Genomic DNA, 20,892 nt, shown 5'->3' on the forward strand with positions numbered 1-20,892 from the left:
CCGTCCTCTGTGGTTTGTACCCACGATCCTCTGCTTCAGAGGCGATAGGTCAAACCACTAGGCCACCACGGCTTTTTTTAAATCTATACTAAATATATTACTTTTTATTCCATACTAAAACGGGATTGACACGAGACCATGAAATTTGGACAATACACACTGAGTTAAGGAATTGGATAGCCAGTAGGTGCCAGTACTCCATCAGTCTATAATGAAATCTTTGACACATACTCACAGAGGCAGTTATTCTACTATTCGCTTTGGTAGTTGTCACTCGAAAATTTACTCTCTGTGATAGAAATGCCACATTTTTTAATTTTTTCCCCTTCAAATATTTTTTTCCTGTGTATCGAATATGTGTAAACAAATGATTCATTCTCTCTCTAGCTTGAGCTGGTGACCGGCTGATAGATAAATATAGCGGTTGTCAAACATAACTGTCCAATCTGCTACGTAACTTTTACATATTTATAATCTGTGGTATTACGGGTACCAGACTCACCTGATGGAACTCCAGCAGATCATCCCCGATGAGCCGCTGCACGAAGTTGGCGGGCACGAGGCCGCGGCGGCCGTCCAACAGCTCTGCGTCCAGCATGGCCGCGTTGGAGTCGGGCGGGCCCCACACCAGGAGGTAGTCGCCTGCGCACACCGACAGCTCGCCTTCCGCGCTCTCGATGCTAATCAATAACATACTTGAATGAAATATAGGTATTTAACTGAATGGAACTAAAATTGGTTTATGTTTCTGGTGGGGGTGGTCAGGAATGTTATCATCAATAAGAGGTGTTTTAAAATAAATCCTACATAGTTATTGTAGCAGTTAGTTAGACCAGTTTGACTGCACCCTTCTCAATTGTGGTTGACCAATGTTTCAGGCGCGACTACATGCAAAAATTCCATTAAGAGTGTTCAGCCAAACTTACTACTATTTAATTTTGCTGATAGGTAGAGATTCCCAATTGATTTTAAGTCACTGGATAATTAACTGGCTCACTGGCGGGACTTTAAAGCCGCAGCACGAGATTGCGAAATTTTTGTGATATATGGATATTTTTCTGATAAGGGACGACGGAAAATTTATCTTCAGCAATTTACAGCTCGAGAGCCCGAATAGTAGTTTCGAGTTTAGTCGTACGCAGGGTCAGCCATAAGTTCATTCTGTGTTAAACGATTGATTGTAATATATGTGACATGTAAGTATTAAGAATACATTAGAAGAGAATTTTCGTATTATGCAGTTGAAGAAGTGAAAATATTAAACTTACTCTGGTGGGTCGTACGAAAACCGGGCGATGTAAACGCAACAGCGACCTTTTCCAGGAATGTCCAGCATGTCAACTTGACCTTCTTGGGTCTGGGCAGTTCCATTCATGTAATGCGTATTTCGAACTAAAACAAATAATCATAACAGTTAATATATTTCCAAGTTTATATTTATATAAGAAATTTTTGTGCAACAGTAACTTACTATCCATTTCCAATCCAGAATTGGGCATGATCCTAGACAAAGCTCTTTGGTTTCGGTCGTGGCTGAATCCTGAGTCTAATGCACCTAATCTATCAGTTCCAAATTGGCTATCTAATCCTAAGGCCCATGAGGGTTGGTGCGGCGTAACCGGGGTTGCCACTCTCCCCACGCCCGACGTGTTAGTCCCGTATCTCCCCATTCCGAGGTCAATTTCTTCTAGAGGCTTCAGCTTAATGTTCATAGTGTTCGTTCCTAATCCGCTAGAAAGCAATGGATTTGTGTAGGTACCAGTTCCACCGCCGTAAACATTCGTTCCCGACAAACTCGTGTTCAAACCTCCCAATTGAGTGGCAGTGGTCAGGTTGGACAGAGCATTTCCTAGCCCTCCGGTCAACGTCGATTGCAATCCTCCGAGCGTACTAGTCAAGCCCCCAGAAAGACTGGTCTGTACGTTATTCAAGCAACTCGTCAAGCCGGTCCCTGCCATCGTCCCCGTGAGCGTCGGCCCAGACAGGCCGCCTCCCAAACTAATGCCCGATACATTTCCGGTTATATTTTGTAAATTACTGTGCAAGCCTGCCAGGGTGCTAGAGATTTGACCAATGTTGTTGACGAGGGGAGCCGTAACCGGATTCGTGAAGGTGACTTGGTGGGTGTTCGACAAACCGTAAGAGTTGGTGGAGTAAGCAGAGACGGGGTTGGAATAGGAGGTGGGATTGTGTGCGCTCATAGAGTAGGCGACCGAGTTGGAGCTAGGGGCTGTGAACTGGCCAGTGGCGTGGAGCGAGGACAGCGTGGGCATGGTGTTGCTCTGGCAGATGGCAACTTGATGGTGGCCCGCGCTCGTGTACGAGTGCGGCAGCGGCGAGGGCGCCGGCGAGTGGTAATCACCGAGCGCTTGGTTGGACCCACTCGACTGCATACCTAAGCCAAAATACATATTATATAAACAATAAACATACATACCAAACGTGAAATATGAAAAGCTTTTTAAGATGTATTTTTAAATATTTCTTAACTGCCGACATTTATCTGGTGTTCACTAAGTGCCACAAAGGCAGTTAAGCGTTTATTTAACTTTCACCGAGTGCTTCAACCTATTTAAGCGTTCATAGCGGTTCCTAGTAATACAGGAACGTTATATGGACTTCACAGTAATACGTCCAAGTAATCGAATGTGTTAAGTTGTAAGAAAATTAGATGATCAAAATTGAATTCTATTCTACGAGTAAGTACATACTTTAACCAAATGCTCACCATTACCCCTAAGCCTTAAGTCTAAAAAATAATAGAAGCTATTGATACTTACATCTGTGCAACCTACCATGGGTGGTTGACCTGGTGTGCTCCAGTTCGGCAAGGATGCGGTTGTCTTGCTCGATCTTGGCCATGATACGTTCGATCTCGGAGGCCGGCTGGTGCTGCTGGCTCGACTGTTGCGACCAGTTGCCGCTGCTGGGGTTGCCTCGTGTGCGGAGCGGCGCGGACAGCTCCAGTTGTAGTTCCTCGCAACGCACATTTTCTAGTGCAGCCTTTTACAAAGTGAAAGAAAATTGAGGTTTTAAATATTTTGGTAAGCACCAATAGAAGAAATAACAGTATGGATTTAAACAAAAGCAGATTACGGTAAATCCGAAAATAGACAATTCAACCCTAACTTTTCTAAAGACTACTGAACGCTATCCAGGACAGAAGTGATGTGGACTATGACAACATGGCATGAAGACTTAAATTGGCAAGACGTAGGTGTAAGTTTTCTTAAATGATAAACCATAGATAACGATCCTAATTATTGAATATCATATCATATGTAGGTACTACATACCCTTAGTCACTTAACTCTTGTCTGATCGATAAATACCGGCCCTTACTAAGGTTAACCTTGCGTTTTCGCACCCGTTTAGGTTTACAATTTAGGTGCCTAATTCACTTTCATCTCTAGTTCTCCAGCCCGCGACTGCAGCTTGGCGACGTTGGCCGGCCGGCAGCGCGAGCGCACTTCGCACCGACAGTGGCATCTGGGGCTAAGGCCACCTTCTCACCTTTTTCTTCAGTTCTCTGGGTCGGGACTGCAGCTGGTTGACGGAGCGCGCATCGCTATTCTTCGTCAGAGTTCTTAATGATTGTACATTTTACACCATGATAACATTTAAAGAGCTTCCAAATCTTTGCTAGCTCTTCTTATCGAGAAAACTTACGCTCCAGTTTCCTGACGCGAAAGCACGGCTGGACGACAGCTGATACTAAGGTAACTAAGGTAGGTAGGTAAGGTCTGGGGCGTGCATTGAGTACTAGCGCTACCTAACCTGCTGCGGTGGGCTGGCGCGCTGCTGCAGGCGCAAACTAACAGCTGCCTACCCGGGAATTGACCCAGTGCACGCCAAATGCAAGGTAAGTAAGATGTTTCATACCTTCTTCTCCAGTTCCCTGGCCCGGGACTGCAGCTGGTCGACGGAATGCGCGTCGAGCGGCGAGCGCTGCGCAGCCCGCAGCTGCGCGAGAGCGTCTGCGTGCGCGCGCTCGGCGTCGGCGCGCGCGCGCTCCGCCTCGCGCAGCCGCCGCGACAGCGCGTCCGCGTCCGACATGCTGCCGCCGTAACCGCTCATACTCTGCGTGACAAAACAAGCTTTTATTGTAATAACATTTTATATAACAAAGAAGAAATTATACAAAAATATTAAATTTAAAAAATCAAAAATACCGTCTGCCTTAAAACCTAAAAGGAAGAAAATAAGTCTAGTGGTCTAGAACTGTCAAGTAGCTAATTTAAAGCTCAACAGTCGAGACCCCTTACCAAGAACTTTTGAGCTGGTTACGATTTAAATGGGTCCCGACTATCGAACTTTAAATTAGCTACTTGACAGAGTTCTAGACTACTAGATTTATTTTCTTCCTCTTAGTTTTTAAGGCAGTCGGGTTTTTTGATTTTTTAAATTGAATGTTTAATTTTACACTTTTTTGATAATTCTGTGAAAATGGTAGATAAAAGTAGTATAACTCATATATATTTACAATGGGCTAAATTTAGCTTTCATTTGATACCCATATTCTTACAATACAACTTTTTTTCATTCCTCCGCCATATTTTTTTTCGCAGACGCCATATTGAAATATTTTATACCCTATGTCACTCCGACAATTATGAATCCAATGATACCTCATATGTTAAAATCTGTTCCGTCGTGTAGGCTGCAGCGAGGACCAAAGAAATGGACATACATATCCACATACATACATACATACGCTCGAAAACCATAACCCTCCTTCGTGCAGTCGGGTAAAAATATTACATAAAATAAACAAGAATAAATTAAATAACTAAATAATTTAAAACTAAAATAAAAACTTTAAACCTACTCGTACAAATGACCCCCTGGCATTGTGCCTAAATGGCTCATTAGCATTACCACATTCAATATCCGAGCTTCAATTTACAGAAAGTTGAGTACACGTTACGATAATCTACCGGCGAATTATCGACCGGTCTTTATCGCTGACGTCGGTTATCGATAACCTCCACACAATGGCCTAATCTCAGCGGGTCCTGTGAGATAGGGATTTGAGCTGTGTGAATGGCGCGGTCTGTGATGGTGAGGCGTCATTATAGTGCACACGCGGCTATAATGTAAAAAAATCCTTTATTCAATTTAGGGTAAAATTTACGAGTAAAAGTCAGTCTAAAAGTTACGACTGCAACAGGCGCTAATAAATATTTTGGCGAGGTTGCATACTACTATTTCGATAATTTAATACTGGTCGTTTTGCCGTCAATGTGTGATTTTCTTCTTAAAACAAATTATAAATTTAAAGTTAAAAATTAAGTAGAGTTACTGATTTAGCAAAACACACGAATATCTTTTAAAATAATTAAGGTATTCAGAAGTAAATGCAATCATCTTAAGATGAAAAACTATTTTGGGGTATCTGAGGTTTTCTGTTATTTAATGAACACTTTGTATACACCTACTTACTACGCATCAAACGTCTCAACAATTTACTCAGTGACAAATTTACTCGTCTGTGCAGGGCTACTACGAAACTCGAAGTTCGTATCGTACCATCCCTCTCGCTCTCGTATTAAATAGTATAAGTGTCAGAGGGACCGCACGACAAGAACTTCGAGTTTCGAGTTTAGTAGTAGCCCTGCTTGTCACCCGCATTACCGATGCATACGTCACCGCCGCCGCTCCGTCTCGCCGGCCAGACTCCGCGGCGCCGCCGAAGGACCTTTACAGCTGATTGGAAGAAGGTAGGGCGGAAAACCGAAATGTAGACAATATCGCGACCTCTTTTCTGACGCTCGCGATCGCAATCAAATGACAGTTTTTGTATGCAAAAACTGTCATTTTCACACTTCTCACTCAGAAAAGTAACTTTTCCTCCCTGACGAGAGGGATCAACTTTTCTGTTCAAGGCTTTTTTGAGTGTTATTTTTTTTTCAAATGCTATTTTTTGAGGTCGATAATTGTAAAACCGCACCACTTTCTATGTCGGTTGCTCTTTCATTTCTTTGATGAGGCTAATTTAAAAAAGCTTTAAAATGTAATCGTTTTGGTCGCTTATACAGTAAAATTACTCAGTAATGTTTTTAATGATAAAACCGACTCCAAAAAATAAAAAATAACAAAAACTGGAACCGACTACAACACAAAACCCTTGAAAATACTATGTGTTTCAATCCCTGAGCTGAGTCACAAACTTGGAGCTAGAAAAATACCTAGAAAAATATTTTCAAGGGTTTTGTAGTCGGTTCCCTTTTTTGTTATTTTTTTTGGAGTCGGTTTTACTTTTTCGTTATTTTTTTTCTTTATTTCTCACTTTTTACTGATTCGTAGCCAAAGTACATGTCACAACAATTCCATTAAGCCCAAACACGGCTTAGTTACGTTGTTTTATAATAACACAGTTCCGTTGCATAGGTACCTTCCGGCTTCAGCATCAGATCAGTTCGAAAGAATCATTAATTTAAAGCTTCTTCTTAGTCGCTTATCTAGTTATAGGTATTAATCATGATCGTTTATAGACGAGCGATCATGACTTAGCTTTGACGAGTTCCATTGGTCATCTACCGTCTTCTTCATCAGGTCCACTTTACCAAATGATACTTTCTGAATGTTAATGCCAAAATCGCCATAGGTGTGCCTATAAAATTTGAGGTTTGCCCTCGATTTCCCTAGGATTCCATCATCAGATCTTGACTTGGGACCACCTCATAAGAGTGCTCTTTTGAATAAAAAAATAATTTTGAAAATCGGTCCACAATTGACTGAGTAATCGGTGAACATATAAAAAAAATACAAACATTGGAACATAGAACCTCCTTTTCTGAAGTCTGTTAAAAATTCAATCTCTGTCACAGCAGTTATTTTGTGTCAAACTGATATTTATTTATTTATTTGGATTAATGTTTCAACAAGTACTGTATTTTTGTACCTACCTTTAGTTATAAGTTTATAAGTCTGCTCGGTATGATTACTGATGGTTCTTAGCAGAATATCGTTCTAAGTACTGCAGGTAAGAGATCCAGGTCTGAGTCTAATTATCTACCTGGCGCTTTTCCAAATGACCGCACCAAAAGATCCGGGACACAATGGATTCTCAAGGAAATGTTCAATTAATGTGCCGACTTAAAAAAAGACACGTTCTATTTTAGAGCCTTTTGTTGCATATTCTTTAATGTAGGTATACTCTAAGTATAAAACATAAAAGAAGAGTGATTAACTGACTGGAATTGAATTGGAGTCATTCTTATCGAAATAGATTTGATTGAAGAACTTTTTTCATAAAACGAAGATATTAATGAACAAATGTGTTATAATTGCTGAACTTTTTGTTTCGAATTTAACCACAATATCGAATTATTGGTGAGGGTGCTACCATTGTAATACTTTCTGTCTACTATTATATTACTAAATTAATAGTACCTATACCTAATTATATTACAGTATTTATTAGTCCCTGTGTTTCTTTCTGTAGGTGAAGTGTTACAGTGAAAGAAAACATCGTGAGGAAACCTGCACTAAACTGCGAAGCAATTCAACGGTGTATATGTAAAGTTCCCAATCCACACTGGGCTCGCGCGGGGACTATGGCCCAAGTCCTCTTATTTTGTGAGGAAACCTGTGCCCAGTGGGAATTACAAATGATGTAATGATGACGATGAGTAGGTACATTACAGTACTACTATTAATCCCTATGTTTGGCTCTGTCTGTTCTGGCTGCGGTGAAAGTTTATAAGTTCTTTTAGCAAGTTTGCTGGCCCCACATGCGCCAGTTATTGCGACCATCAGCCCAACTTATGTTGCCGGTGACAAACGACCAGACCCAGGCTAATGCTTCGTGTTTGACCAGAACTTGGAATTATTGCACAAAAACGGGAACTATGGGACTTTGGAGATATTTATTATTCTTATAAGTACATACATATACAGGATGTTAATAAATTATTGTAGTACCAGCCGCATAGAATTCGGTTATCGCTATGCCGCGGGAACTATGCCATTTTCCGGGATAAAAACTATTCTTTGTCCTTCCCCGGGACTGCGCTTGCTAGGCTTGCCTTATGCTTGCACACATTCATCGAAACTATTTGAAAGAAACATGCCATTCTCTTCTAACGACGTAAATAAGACAGAGACATCATGCGTATCTCTAGTCGTCTAGGCTCAGTTGGTGAGCTTGTTGGTTGTTGTCAGTGTACGGTATCCTTAGTGTCTCACTAGATGGCAATACGTATCGTGTTATTTGTGTTCTCACTGGTGCCATCTATTGGAAAATCGAAGGCAAGAAAAATAGCCAGTTGAATAGCCAGTATTAGGGTGATACCATTTGCTTGTACTAGGTGGTGTCTCTGTTATAATTATATTATCTACTTTGTGATCCCAGCGGATCGCTCTTGCGGTCCAAAGGGGCAATGCTGCTAACGTCATGGGCAGATCTTTTGGACGGAGTTATTCTATTTGTAATTGTATTGTTACATATTTAGTTAAGTTGTCTTAGGTTATTGCTTTATGTTTTTTTGTTATTATAGAAAATATATTTGTTTATTTATTTATTTATTGAAAATCAAGTACTTTAATCTTTAAGTCTAATAGATTATCATTAAAACCAGGTTAATTGGGCGCAGAAATATTTAAACTCAAACTCGAAACATTTATTGTCAATAAAAACCACACTACATCAAAAGAAAAACACAGTAAAAACAAAATAGAAGAACAAAGATAAAAGATAAATAATAATCAAAAGAATGCTCTCCCTCCGTCCAAAGATATTGACAGAGATTTAATAAAAAAATTGGAATTTACAGGCAATTCAAATGCATATTAACTTAGCAGGTAGAGTCCAAAATTGGCTAACTTCAGCTAACATTAGAAAAATTGCCCCGATGGGAAGGAGAAAACGGAATGCCTTACGCATATTTTTAGACTGCCTAGCACTAGAAAACTACAGCTCACTCACACTCAGCTCAACTCAGCTCTACAGCTCACGCACAGAAGTAAATCTATAACAGTCGTTGGATTGGGACGCTCGATGACTAATAAAGGGGTAATACGTAGAAGAATACCAAGTTCGTTATGATTCGTGTTAACATGAATCATGACTGCTTTTACGGGGTGAAACTTCGATCGTTATACAAAATCAGTGTTTCAAGCCATTAACAATAATTTCACTAACTATATATAACAACAACATAACAAGACGTGGACTTGCCTAGTGACACTCGCGTCATGATGTATTATTTATCAAAATCGGTTCAGCCGTTGAGTAATTACGAGAGGACATAGGAATAGACATACGTACATACATACGGGTCAAACACATAACTATCCTTCTTCGCAGTCGGGTAAAAAGTTGGAAAACCCTCGACTTTGTCATTTCAAAGTTCAATATCTCAAAAACGGTTGAATCGATTTTGATGAAACATGTCTAAGAAGCATCGCTAGAAAACCTGCTTTCAAATAAAAAAAATTGCATTGAAATCGGTCCACCTGTTTAAGCCGCAGACAGACACACAGACAGACAGGCATACAGACAGACACACATAGCGGTCAAACTTATAACACCCCTCTTTTTGCGTCGGGGGTTAAAAATAATACTTACTATCTATCTTTATATTTCATCAAAATCACCAATGAATTCTCATATTTTTGAAGATATTTTGAACAATTTCATTTCTAACCCCCGACGCACAAAGAGGGCTGTTATACATTGATTGGCTAAAATTCCGCGGATAAAAAAAGAAAAGACGAATGTGTAAATAGGTATAAATATGCAACAGCAATGCAAATGTCAAAGGCACGTTGAACCGACGTTGTCAGACGAGAAGCACAGCCAGCAGAAGTGGATAATAAAAACACTCTACTAAGTAACCTTTGGCGCCATTAGTCCTTTAAGACGTCTAGACGGGATATCTCAATGACAAGAGTTTGCTTGTACCCGCAGTCTGGATGATCCGTCTGAGTCCGGATAAATCTTATTCCCGCGCAATCAATCAATGATTTGACGTGTGGCAGAGTGCTAATGGCTTCCGAAGCGATCGGATGATACGGGAACCTTTTCTGATTTTTAAATGATAGTAAATGATGATGGGAAGCGTGTAGGAGCTTCTGCTTTGGATACATCCACCATTACGAAGTGGGATCATATTATACTAGCCTTTGCCCTCGACATGATATGAGAAACTGAAATGAGGACTGCTAAGGAATGGGATTGACTCCCATTGTCTTTATTTCCGGATGCAACCTAGGGCTCTTTAAGGTTAGAGTTCACAGGCTGTTGCTGAACCAGTGAGATACATATTTGGCCTCATCTGAACTTTTCATCAGGTCCGATACAGGTCAGTTATGGGTCAGTTTTATGACAAAAAAACTCACAGAAACCATTACATCTGACAGATTTTCACCTGCTACTAAGTAATTTTCTGAAGTTCTAATGAGGATTCTCAAAAATCGTGGTATTCATTTAATATTATGCATAAAGAATACCCGTATAAATTAATTATTTGTGATAATTGCAATAGATGGCACCACACGTCACTATAAGCGTATGCAAGCGACAAGATTTTCGGATGGTTGGGCGAGTCCCTATGTGGTCTAGTTTAGTTAGTAGCCTTCGGCATGTATAGCAACAGGAGCTGAATCCTATCCGGACGACCCGAAATACTTTTCCGCTTTAAAAAAAATCTTAAACGAGCAAGTAGGGTTATCGCTTGCTATTAGCCCCACCCGCAACACCAAAAGGTTTCAGATACGTTGCCAGGTGAGACAGCTAAATTTTAAATTTTATTGTTCAGTTCATCCTGGAGCATTATAGTGCAAGTACAGTCGAACAAATTTAATCATGTATCAGGGAACCTTTATGCTACTAATGTCATGTTGACATCCCATACTTTTGTCAAAAATTTCATTGTGAAATTGATCAATTAAAAAAAAAAATTAAACTGTTTATTATAAATCAGAATATCATTACAAAATTTTTATAATTACTTAGCTAATAATCTTTATTATTTAAGATTTTATAACTAAGGAGTGCAAAGATCATTAAAAGGTTCAGATTGTTTGACTGTACCTACTATTGCCTGGCGGTAGGATTAGCGAGTAAGATGGTGATGTAATAGCAATCCCAACAAGCTTTGCAGCACAAGGAGCTAAGTATCACTCACAAAGTAGGTATGAAGGTATGGGAAGGTAAAGTTTTCAGTTCTTTTAATTTATAACAAAGAGTGGGAATTACGTGACGGTCAAATTTAATATTCTGAGTCCTGAAGCGTGATCAGTAATGTAACGTAATGTTACATGTTAACCTTATCGATTACACATATCAATAGACCATTAGTATCGAGGCCAAGGTAAATCAATCCAAATAGGTTTTTGAATAGAAAATCCATCCATTTACTATGTTATAAATGCGAAAGTGTGTGTGTTGTGTGTTTGTATGTTTGTCCGTCTTTCACGTCGAAACGGAGCGACGGATCGACGTGATTTTTGGCACAGAGATACTCGTAGTTTATGGGCCAGAGAGTCACATAGGCTACTTTTTATCCCGGAATAATGCACAGTTACCGAGGAAACAGCGCGCGATAACCGAATTCCACGCGGGCGAAGCCGCGGGCAAAAGCTAGTTAGTTCATAATAGTTTCATTAGCACTCATCATAGGGCTAACGTAGATCGAAAACCATGCATTAAAAAATGTAGGTTCCCTACATATTAGCTGCTGCCCGCGACTCCGTTTGCAAAGAATTCGTATATCGCTATCCCGTGCGAACTGTAATATTTTCCGAGAATCTCTATCTAATAAAATTAATCTGAACTGGTTGTGTGGTTTAAGCTTGAAGATGTAAATAACTGACGTTAAGAAATATAGAGTTACTCTTGCATTTATAATTATTAGTAAGAATTATCTTAATTTAAAAGATAGATTTAGATTTTTGTGAAGTAAGAATTTTAGTGATGTGAAATTCCTAATTCATACTGAGCCTGCGTGGGAACTACAGACCAAAGTATCTTATTCTTTCTGAGATGAAACCTGTGCCCAGTAGTGGGACGAGTATATGTATAATAGAAAGGTGATGATGATGATAATGAATGTTATTTTAATGCAAAACACGTTACTTAATTATATTTAATTATAATGAAGTTTAATAATTAATTCTGAATTTCATATACGAGTAAATACAAATAAGCAGTACATTTATTTACTTATAACAGACTTATTTTGAATCCCATATTTTAAGTGGCGCCCAATCTGGGACCTAAGAAATGAAAGTAAATTCTTTTCTCAAGATGCTTTGCACCACATAAAGAACTCAACATCAGTAAGGAATGCAATTACATAGAATGAGAATGCCTCTATGTTCACGTCCATATCCACATACTTATAAAGCATGACGCAACCGAATAGGTATGTGTGATAGGATGTTGGGATGAATAATTTTGGGGCCCTGTAGAACCGGATAACATATTTATGATTCGCATTGAGTCGTAGATTATTTTATTGTATTGTATAACTCTTTATTGTACATAAAAACACATGAAATTAACAGATAGTAAGATGTACAAAGGCGAACTTATCCCTTAGAGCGATCTCTTTCAGTGTTATAGGTGTAAAAAAACACATTTTATTTTATCGTAGAATGCACAGTCACTAACCTGGATTAGAAACCCTCTTGCCACTGTTTTAAATTCGGCCGTGTAACTACTATTCTGATATATTAATGACAATACTTATTTACTACGATTTTGTATAACAATGGCGAGTGGCTCAACAATCCTTGTTTGCGATGGCACATATGAATTTAAGTACTAATTAAGTTAAAACTATATGATTTAGCCCAATTTAATCTGATTGAAAGTGGAAAGATGAGACCAAATGTGTTCACAGGTTCTGTTATTATTCTCTCATCCCTTGAAGAGTCTCAGTTTGTTACCTGGAATATTGAATAGCATACTTTTCGCTCTTGTATCGTAAATATTTATTTTAAATTAAATAAACAAATACAGTAAATAAATAATGATTCTCGGTTATTTACTATAATATTATTAATACAAACATCACTCTGTCCGCCTGTCTATCTTTTATCTCTTCACACATAAACCGCTGATTCGATTTAGTTGAAATTTGGTTTGTAGATAGTTAGAGACTTGAGCAGACAGGATAGTTTTTTTTTATTTTCCCGGAAAATGGCATACTTCCCATCCCACGGGATAGCGTTAAACAAATTCTTCGCAGACGGAGTCGCAGGCAAAGCTTGTTCAAAATATTTGTTACGGGATATATACCGTAATTACTTTTAAAGAGCTCCCGATATTTCGATGCAGTTGCAATGATCACGGGTAGAATGAAGAATTTGTGGGTAGATTGATATCGTCCACTATCCAAGCCGAGCAAGCTAGTTCCAGGCCCTACGAAGTGCAAAATCCGAACTTCGTATGATGCTAAAATTATAGTGCCGCAGCAGCGGTCGGCGAAGCGCCAGAATCTTACAGTACAATACAATACAAAGACTCTTTATTGTACACCAGACATAGTAAGCGATACAGAAAACAGGTACACAAAGAAAAAAATACAAGGTGAACAATAGGCGGCCTTATCGCTTAAGAGCGATCTCTTCCAGGCAACCTTTTTTACAGAAAGAAGGAAGGACTCGTTTACAACAGGTTGTCTTACTGTTACCAATAAGGGTTAGGCTAAATAATAACCGCAATTTAATTGCAAGTAATGTTTAGTAAAATTTTATTCTGCTTTCCAATAGTATGCGATAAAATATATGCAAAAAGTAATTCGGTGATATGATGATTCTGCTCAATTGTTATGTGAAACGTAATTATGACATTCGATTTTCAGCTTGTTCAGCCACCAGAGAATGTGCTGCTGATACAATGCTTGAACCATATGTCATAGATGCAAAGGCCTCTGATGATTGTTAATATTGTTATTGTTTAGACCGTGCTTGGTCTACCCTCATTCTTGCGCGTCGACTGTAATGGAGCCGTCAGTTTTCAGTCTGCCCGCGATCATATAAATAAATATATATTTTCACCTCAGCACCTCAAACAGGCAGGTTTTGCTATGAGAAATCAGTGAGCAAAATCGCATTTTGCTCACTCGGTGAGACAAAGTAACTTTTTAATAAAAAAAAATTAAATGCTGAGTACTGTTGGGTCTACTCACTAAATTCCAAATATTTGAACTTTACTTTGATCTGTCATTTCACTTCAACACGAAAAAAGCGAGAGATAGGATCAAATGTGTTGATTACAATCTTAAATTAAATTTTTGATATTAAAAATATATCGATTCCTAATAAATTACATGACAACGAAATATTTCCAAAATGTAAATTTTCCCGATCTTTTAATAAAGTATGCAACCTCGTTGCACGAAAGCCGCTTCTCTTGTTTTTTTTTTATAAAAGAATTCCGTATACTGCCTCTACAGTTGGAATAAATATTTGTTAAATTGAATGAATTTTTAACAAATCTATTTATGTTTATGTAATATAAATCTTAATAAAATTCATATTTAAAGGTTTAATAGCATTTATAATAAATTTATACGTTTATTGTCCAACCTTTTTAATGACCCCAAGATGAGGCTTTTTGCAGTACTTATTAAAAAATAAGTGTGACATTAGTACAAGAACAAATTAGAATGCATGTTATGAGTATGAGTTTTGTATTATATCTACTGGACACTTTTTTATGGTTTTAATTGTGATTATTATATTTGTTTCTTAATAATCGGATTTTATTTTTAAAAAATGTGTGTTTTGTAAACAGGTAGGTATATGTGGTTTTATTCTTATGTTACATTTAAATTATGTTCTCACTGCTGAGGTGAAAAATTGTATGTGTCACACGAGACCAAAATTGTTTTGCATCTCGTGTATTTGAATCCCTTGCTGTTCTCAGGATTCTAACCTAGAATCACTCGCTGACGCTCGTGATTCAATTATAGAATCCTTCGCTTACTCGGGATTCAAAATCAACACTCGCAACAAAAAACAACTTTGCTCTCTTGTTGCACAAATAACTATTGTCAACGAGCATATTGGAGTCGTGTTCCTTTTTCCGTTTGTCTCTTGGCATTCTCAATATTCCACTAACTATAAAAAAAACAAAGAAGCTTCTTAAAAGAGTGTGGAGAAAAGGGACAGCGATTATTTTGTGCTCTTTTGCTACTTTAAGATAAAAGACATTTAAATGAGAGTGATCCTTCAAAATATAATGATTGATCCATGAGTTTATCGCGTTCTCTTCACTCTTCAGCCATTTTTATTTAGAGTGCGACGTTAAGTTTGGTTCCGAATGCTATTCTCAATTTATCGTGGTCTTTGAAGATGTGGCCTTAAAAACGTAAACTATTCAAAACCTTGGAGCAGTTAAGTAAAGCTGGTTACAAGAATTATTTTAGGTTCATTTGCAATGACACAAATCCTTCGTGTTGTATATTTGTAATAATATGGTTGTGTCTTGTGTTGTTGTGAATAAATGTATTTTCTTTCTATTTTCTAGGTAACTGAACTGTATTTATTTACAATTTACGGAAAGTTTACTACCTACGACTAACGAAGGTCGCAGCAATCCACATGGAAAGAGCTATTCGTATTTTTCATCCACGTACATCCAACAAACCTTTATTTTATAGGAATATCGATGAACTTAAGCTTATGTAAATATATTATTTTTGAATCTCCATTGTCACCTTTTTAGACAGCTTAGACGCTTAGACTTATTTATCTTGTCGCCAGTCGCGTCGATTTAAACGCGTCGTATTTCTTTGAGTCATCAATCTTTTCACTTAAACATGTCGACGGCAGCCCTGCGTTTTTAAGGATGGTAATCGACCTCTGAATATGATGTATGATTATACACGCATCGATCCAATATTGATTTAGGGGGAGAATGTGCGTGGGAACATGTTGACACTTGATAATGCGTCGCTGAAGATGATCTCCGTCAAAGATGTGTTGAAGACCATCCTATAGCCCAATTTACACTGCGAGCGGAGCAGACTCATTATTCATTAATGACTTAAGCCCGGTTTACATTTATCTGTAGTGTTGTGTCGTGACGCATCAGAACGGTATCGGTTCCATACGTTTTATATGGTTGCGTTCACATTTATCTGATGCAGTGTATTGTGATGCCTTGTGTTGTGTCGCATCATAAGCATAGAGAGAGAGACAGAGAGCATCACAACACAACACGACAGATAAATGTAAACCGGGCTTTAGTTTAATGTACCTACATCGACCAACTTCATAGAGGTCCGTGGCCGTATTGTCGCAGCCGATCGTTGTACCTACGTTAAACTAAGTCCGCATTGACATTTATCTGTCGCGTTGTGTTGTCCCTCTCCCTCTCCCTCTCCCCCCTCTCCCACCCTCTCTCTCTCTCTATTACTCTCCGGTTATTGTATCTCATACTCCAGGGTATGGTAACCTTTTTTTTGTGTGTGTTTTTTTTTTATATTAATTATTCTCAATAACATTACCTGCAATTATATTAAAAGCGTTTATACCTGCTGAGCTGGCAACGTTGCATTTTTGTTAGTTTTCTCGATTATTCCATAAAAAATAAAATGAAAATTAATAATGTTGTCTGATAGAACCCTTCTTAATATATAAGTTAATGTGTACAATAATTATTCGTGACAAACTTATTGCTTAAAAACGAATTAATGTTTATGACCGGTTTTTAAAGAAAATAAAAGTCTTTAACACACACACACATTAACTTACATATTAAGAAGGGTTCTATGAGACAACATTATTAATTTTCGTTCAATTTTTATGGAATAATCGAGAAAAACTAACAAGCAGGTATAAACCCTCTTAAATGAAATTATCTGCTCACGCGAGCAGAGCGGTCGGTGGCGCGCAGTGCGCGTGTTGCAGCAGCCGCCGAGTCGCGTTGCTCCTAGCCTAGAGAAAGGGCTATGAATTAGCCCGAAACATTTCGAACTAAACTCGATTTAAAATGTGAGTTATCCGGTATAACATAATTTAATATAAGTGGGTCTCACGGTACTTTCATATTCGTAATTGCTCTAAATTTAACTCATTCACACTATAATCAAATTCAGACTTAAACTTTAAGTACATTTTGTTCGCAAGTAGAAGTAGAGCAGAAATCGTCTAAGGAGAGTTTGTACTTATCGCTTGTTAAATGTTTCACCAACTTGGCTTAAACAATTTTAACTGCCTAAGCTGTGGTTGTGCAAGTACTTTACACAAAAATAAAGGTAATCTCTAGCTATCTTTTTCAATTACTAGATTCGTGATCAGATCAGCTCTTATCTAAACAGGTAATGTACGCGCTCACCAAATCGATTTGCAAAAGGGTATGCTTGTTAGTTTTAGCTGTTGGGTTTTTTCTGTGAAATACGTGTTAGGTATAAGCTAAGTAGTAAGAAGGGTATTTATATGTATAGAGTTTTGAAGTGGTACCTACTTATTACCTATTATCAATTTTGGAAGTTTTAGTATCTAATTAGGGTAACGGATTATTATTCGAACGTTTCAACCACCTTACTTGCGTGGTCATATTGTTTACGAATTGGCTCTAGATTTTAATGTGTGTTGGAAGAGTTCCTGTAGTTCAACCAGATAACTGGAAAACTGTATCAGAATCGGAAATATTTACAGACCCTTAAGGAGTGGCCACACGGTACGGATTCGCAGTGACGCATCGTATGCGCACCGTTTTTTATCGCATGCCCTCCACACCGCTGCTTAAAATACGCAGACGGTGCGGAATCGCAGTGACGTACCGTAAACTTGACAGGCTCTTGGTAGAGAGCATGCAGTAAGGTCCTGACGTTTACGGCACGTCACTGCGATTCCGCACCGTTTGCGTATTTTAAGCAGCGGTGTGGAAAGCATGCAAAAAAAACGGTGCGCATACGACACGTCACTGCGATTCCGTATTTTAAGCAGCGGTCTGCAGAGCATGCGATAAAAACGATGCGGATACGGTGCGTCACTGCGATTCCGTGCCGTCACCGTTTTTTAAGCAGCGGTTTGGTCGCACCTTAACTTGATATTGATAATAGCATAATTTGTTATAGAAACTCATAGTATTTAATAGGTAGTTATTTTTAACTAAAGCGTAAAATAGTATTAAACTTTCTTGTACCATGAAAATCGGGTAATGTAATGAACAACACTAATTTACCGTGTTTTCTCTAAAGCCGTGCCCACGGCTACGTCCGTGCGACTCATATAGGTACCTACGTTGTAACATGCAAAATGTGATACATATGGTAATGTAATATGGGAACTCTACCTTCACAGGTCAACTCTATCTAGGTAGTTGTTATGAATGACATTTATCGTGCTAGATGCGGTGTAATCAAGTGTCTTGTGATCCAAGTGTATTGTGATTATTGTGGTTCAAGATTAGATGACCGGATGGCCAAGTGATTAGAGAACCTGACTACGAAGCTTGAGGTCCCGGGTTCGATTCCCGGCCGGGGCAGGTATTTGTATGAATAATACGAATGTTTGCTCGGGTTTGGGATGTTTATTTAAGTATGTATTTATCTATATAAGTATGTTTATCCGTTGCCTAGTATCCATAATACAAGCTTTGCTTAGTTTAGGACTAGGTCAATTGGTGTCAAGTGTCCCATGATATTTATTTTTATTTATAAGATAGATTGTACTGACGTAGAGTTGGCGCAGGCAGATAGAGTTCCCGAATGTAACGTTATGTATACCCTAACCTAGGTATTTACTTCCACTTTTAAAGTAGTTTTATTTTCGGTACTTTAATGTGCATCTACAAAAATTCTTGTCTATAATTTTCGTTTAAAAAGTTTTAATTTTAATTAAAATAGTTCACTTTAAAATTTTCCTGTCATTTAATTAATGTACATAATGTTTTGTTTTTCATTATTTCAAACTGAAGTGGTAATGCAGCGTTCATATGACACATGACTAAATTTAATACAGACTTTAATGCAGTGGTTCCGAACCTAGGCGTAATTGCCCCCGCAGAGGTAAATCAGCTATTCTCTGGGGGTAATAAAGAACCTAATAATTAAGACCTAATCTAATTAAATACCAAGCTAAATAGTAAAAAATCAAAATGATAGATCACAGCTCAGTAAGTACCTACGGCAGGAGGCATCTCTTTTCGCTTTTATTTTTAACTTAACATTGTAAGACTGGTTTTAAAAGTTCAAAGTATATTAGTAAGTAATAAAGATATTTTTATTTGCTTGCGTTGTATCTAAGTAGGTATTTATTCAACTTTAAGGGGGGTCATATGGGTAACAATATTAAAAAGAAGGTTAGGAACCACTGTTTTAATCAAAGTCCAAGATACTTAATAATACTCATATTAGGTATGGCTTTATTATTTACTTAAAGTTCGACAGCAACTGTTAGGTGCAACAATTTCTTTCAAGCTTTGTGTGTACCCTACAAGCTTGTTTTATCGGATCTAATTATACCGATCGATTGGATAGATTACCGAACGCGATCATACTATAAGGGTTGGTATATGGATACTCAACGAAAATATATTACTGACGTAAGAATTATAAGGTATAAAATGTAACAGTTACAGTGTAGGAATAAACTATTAGAAGACTTATTAATAACGAGAATTTTTGCTGTTTGGGTCGCAATCTTGCTTCTGCCCTAAAAACAGTAATCATAAAGAAAAATTGTGAAGGCTAAAAATTCAAATTAGATACCTAGTTATATGTCTTTACTTTAATCGTTACAAATACGGAAAACATTACCCCAATCATATAAGAAAAGTAAAGTGTAAGTTTTAGACCTTTTTCGTTACATAACTATCTACCCTACTACTTGTGTATTCCCTTTATTCCTACAATATTATATTTCCAGCTTGCGACTAGCCTATAAGTATAGTGCAGTTCCACCAAAGTAGGTCATCAATAACATCAAAACAACATCTGGAGCATAAGGCACGTGCGGGTTATTAAAAGTATTATTTATGTCAAAACAGAACCCAATATTTCTCTTTCCTTTTCGGGTCATTGCGAGGCAAAGAAAATATCAGGTTCTCCCACTTAAAAAACAAAATAAAAACGTTTACCTATTCTGCAAGTACCAAGGTACATGTACCTAAAAGAGACCTTTGCGGCCTAGGTACTTGCAGAATAAATGTTTTGATTTTGTTTTATAAGTGGGAGAACCTAATATTTATGTCACTTGTTTATAATATAACCAATGTAAACTAAGACTCTGACAAATATTTGATATTTGTATGTTGCATGTGCAGCACAATATATATGCCTGGACATCGAACTGTATACCTATAACATCCATATTATGTAACCATATTGTATGTAAATAAATAAATTATTATTATTATTATACTACCAGCGCTTTCGGAAAGTTCATCATTGCCAAGAAGAATATTCGCCGAAAGTAACTTTGCAGAAGGGAAAATTTTCTTAACCATCCCACGTTTGAAACTGCCTTGATGGTTAAGTAAATATTTAGTTTCTGTATAAAAATGAAATAATTATACTTTTTTTGGCAATAATTTTACAGTAAGCTTTCAACATCATTTTAAATTTCTTACAAAATTTAAGACGATTTTTTTTTAAATGGGTATTTGCTTAGACGACAAAGTACTTTAGTTAATTATCTGTTGGAAAAGTATTAAACATCCCAACGGTTTCTTAGTGCCTCTTAATATTCTGTGGAAATCGGCAACAGAAATGAGTAAGGCTCGGTTACAGCCATCAAACCATTATTACAGAAAGGTCAGCCATCCAGATGCCAAGTTCATCAAATATAGAGGCATTCAAAACAATAAGGAGATTGATCAATAAAACGGTTGCCTACAGGAGCGACCCACAACTATTTACTGTTGACAGGCGCGGAGCAGCCAATATGGCGGGGGAGTCGTTACTTTCACATTAGCCCTCGGCTCGC

The 20,892-nt window shown here is 37.9% G+C and overlaps 1 protein-coding gene across 17 annotated transcripts in view; it reads right to left on the bottom strand.

Moving 5' to 3' along the window:
• Positions 1-20,892, bottom strand: part of Rbp (RIMS binding protein) — a 42,749-nt gene that overhangs the window by 21,001 nt on the left and 856 nt on the right. For 15 of the 17 annotated variants that reach the window (XM_074092067.1, XM_074092066.1, XM_074092060.1 and 12 more), the window contains exons 2-6: positions 3,883-4,080; positions 2,781-3,003; positions 1,472-2,395; positions 1,269-1,392; positions 503-680 (exon numbers count right to left, since the gene is read on the bottom strand). In XM_074092067.1, coding sequence (XP_073948168.1) covers positions 503-680; positions 1,269-1,392; positions 1,472-2,395; positions 2,781-3,003; positions 3,883-4,077 — 1,644 coding nt within the window. In that variant the 5' untranslated portion in view covers positions 4,078-4,080. The remainder of the gene's footprint in view (positions 1-502; positions 681-1,268; positions 1,393-1,471; positions 2,396-2,780; positions 3,004-3,882; positions 4,081-20,892) is intronic. The other 2 variants (XM_074092056.1, XM_074092069.1) reach the window with 1 other exon arrangement.

The sequence above is a fragment of the Choristoneura fumiferana genome, chromosome 9 (assembly GCF_025370935.1).
Source record: "Choristoneura fumiferana chromosome 9, NRCan_CFum_1, whole genome shotgun sequence".
NCBI lineage: Eukaryota > Metazoa > Arthropoda > Insecta > Lepidoptera > Tortricidae > Choristoneura > Choristoneura fumiferana.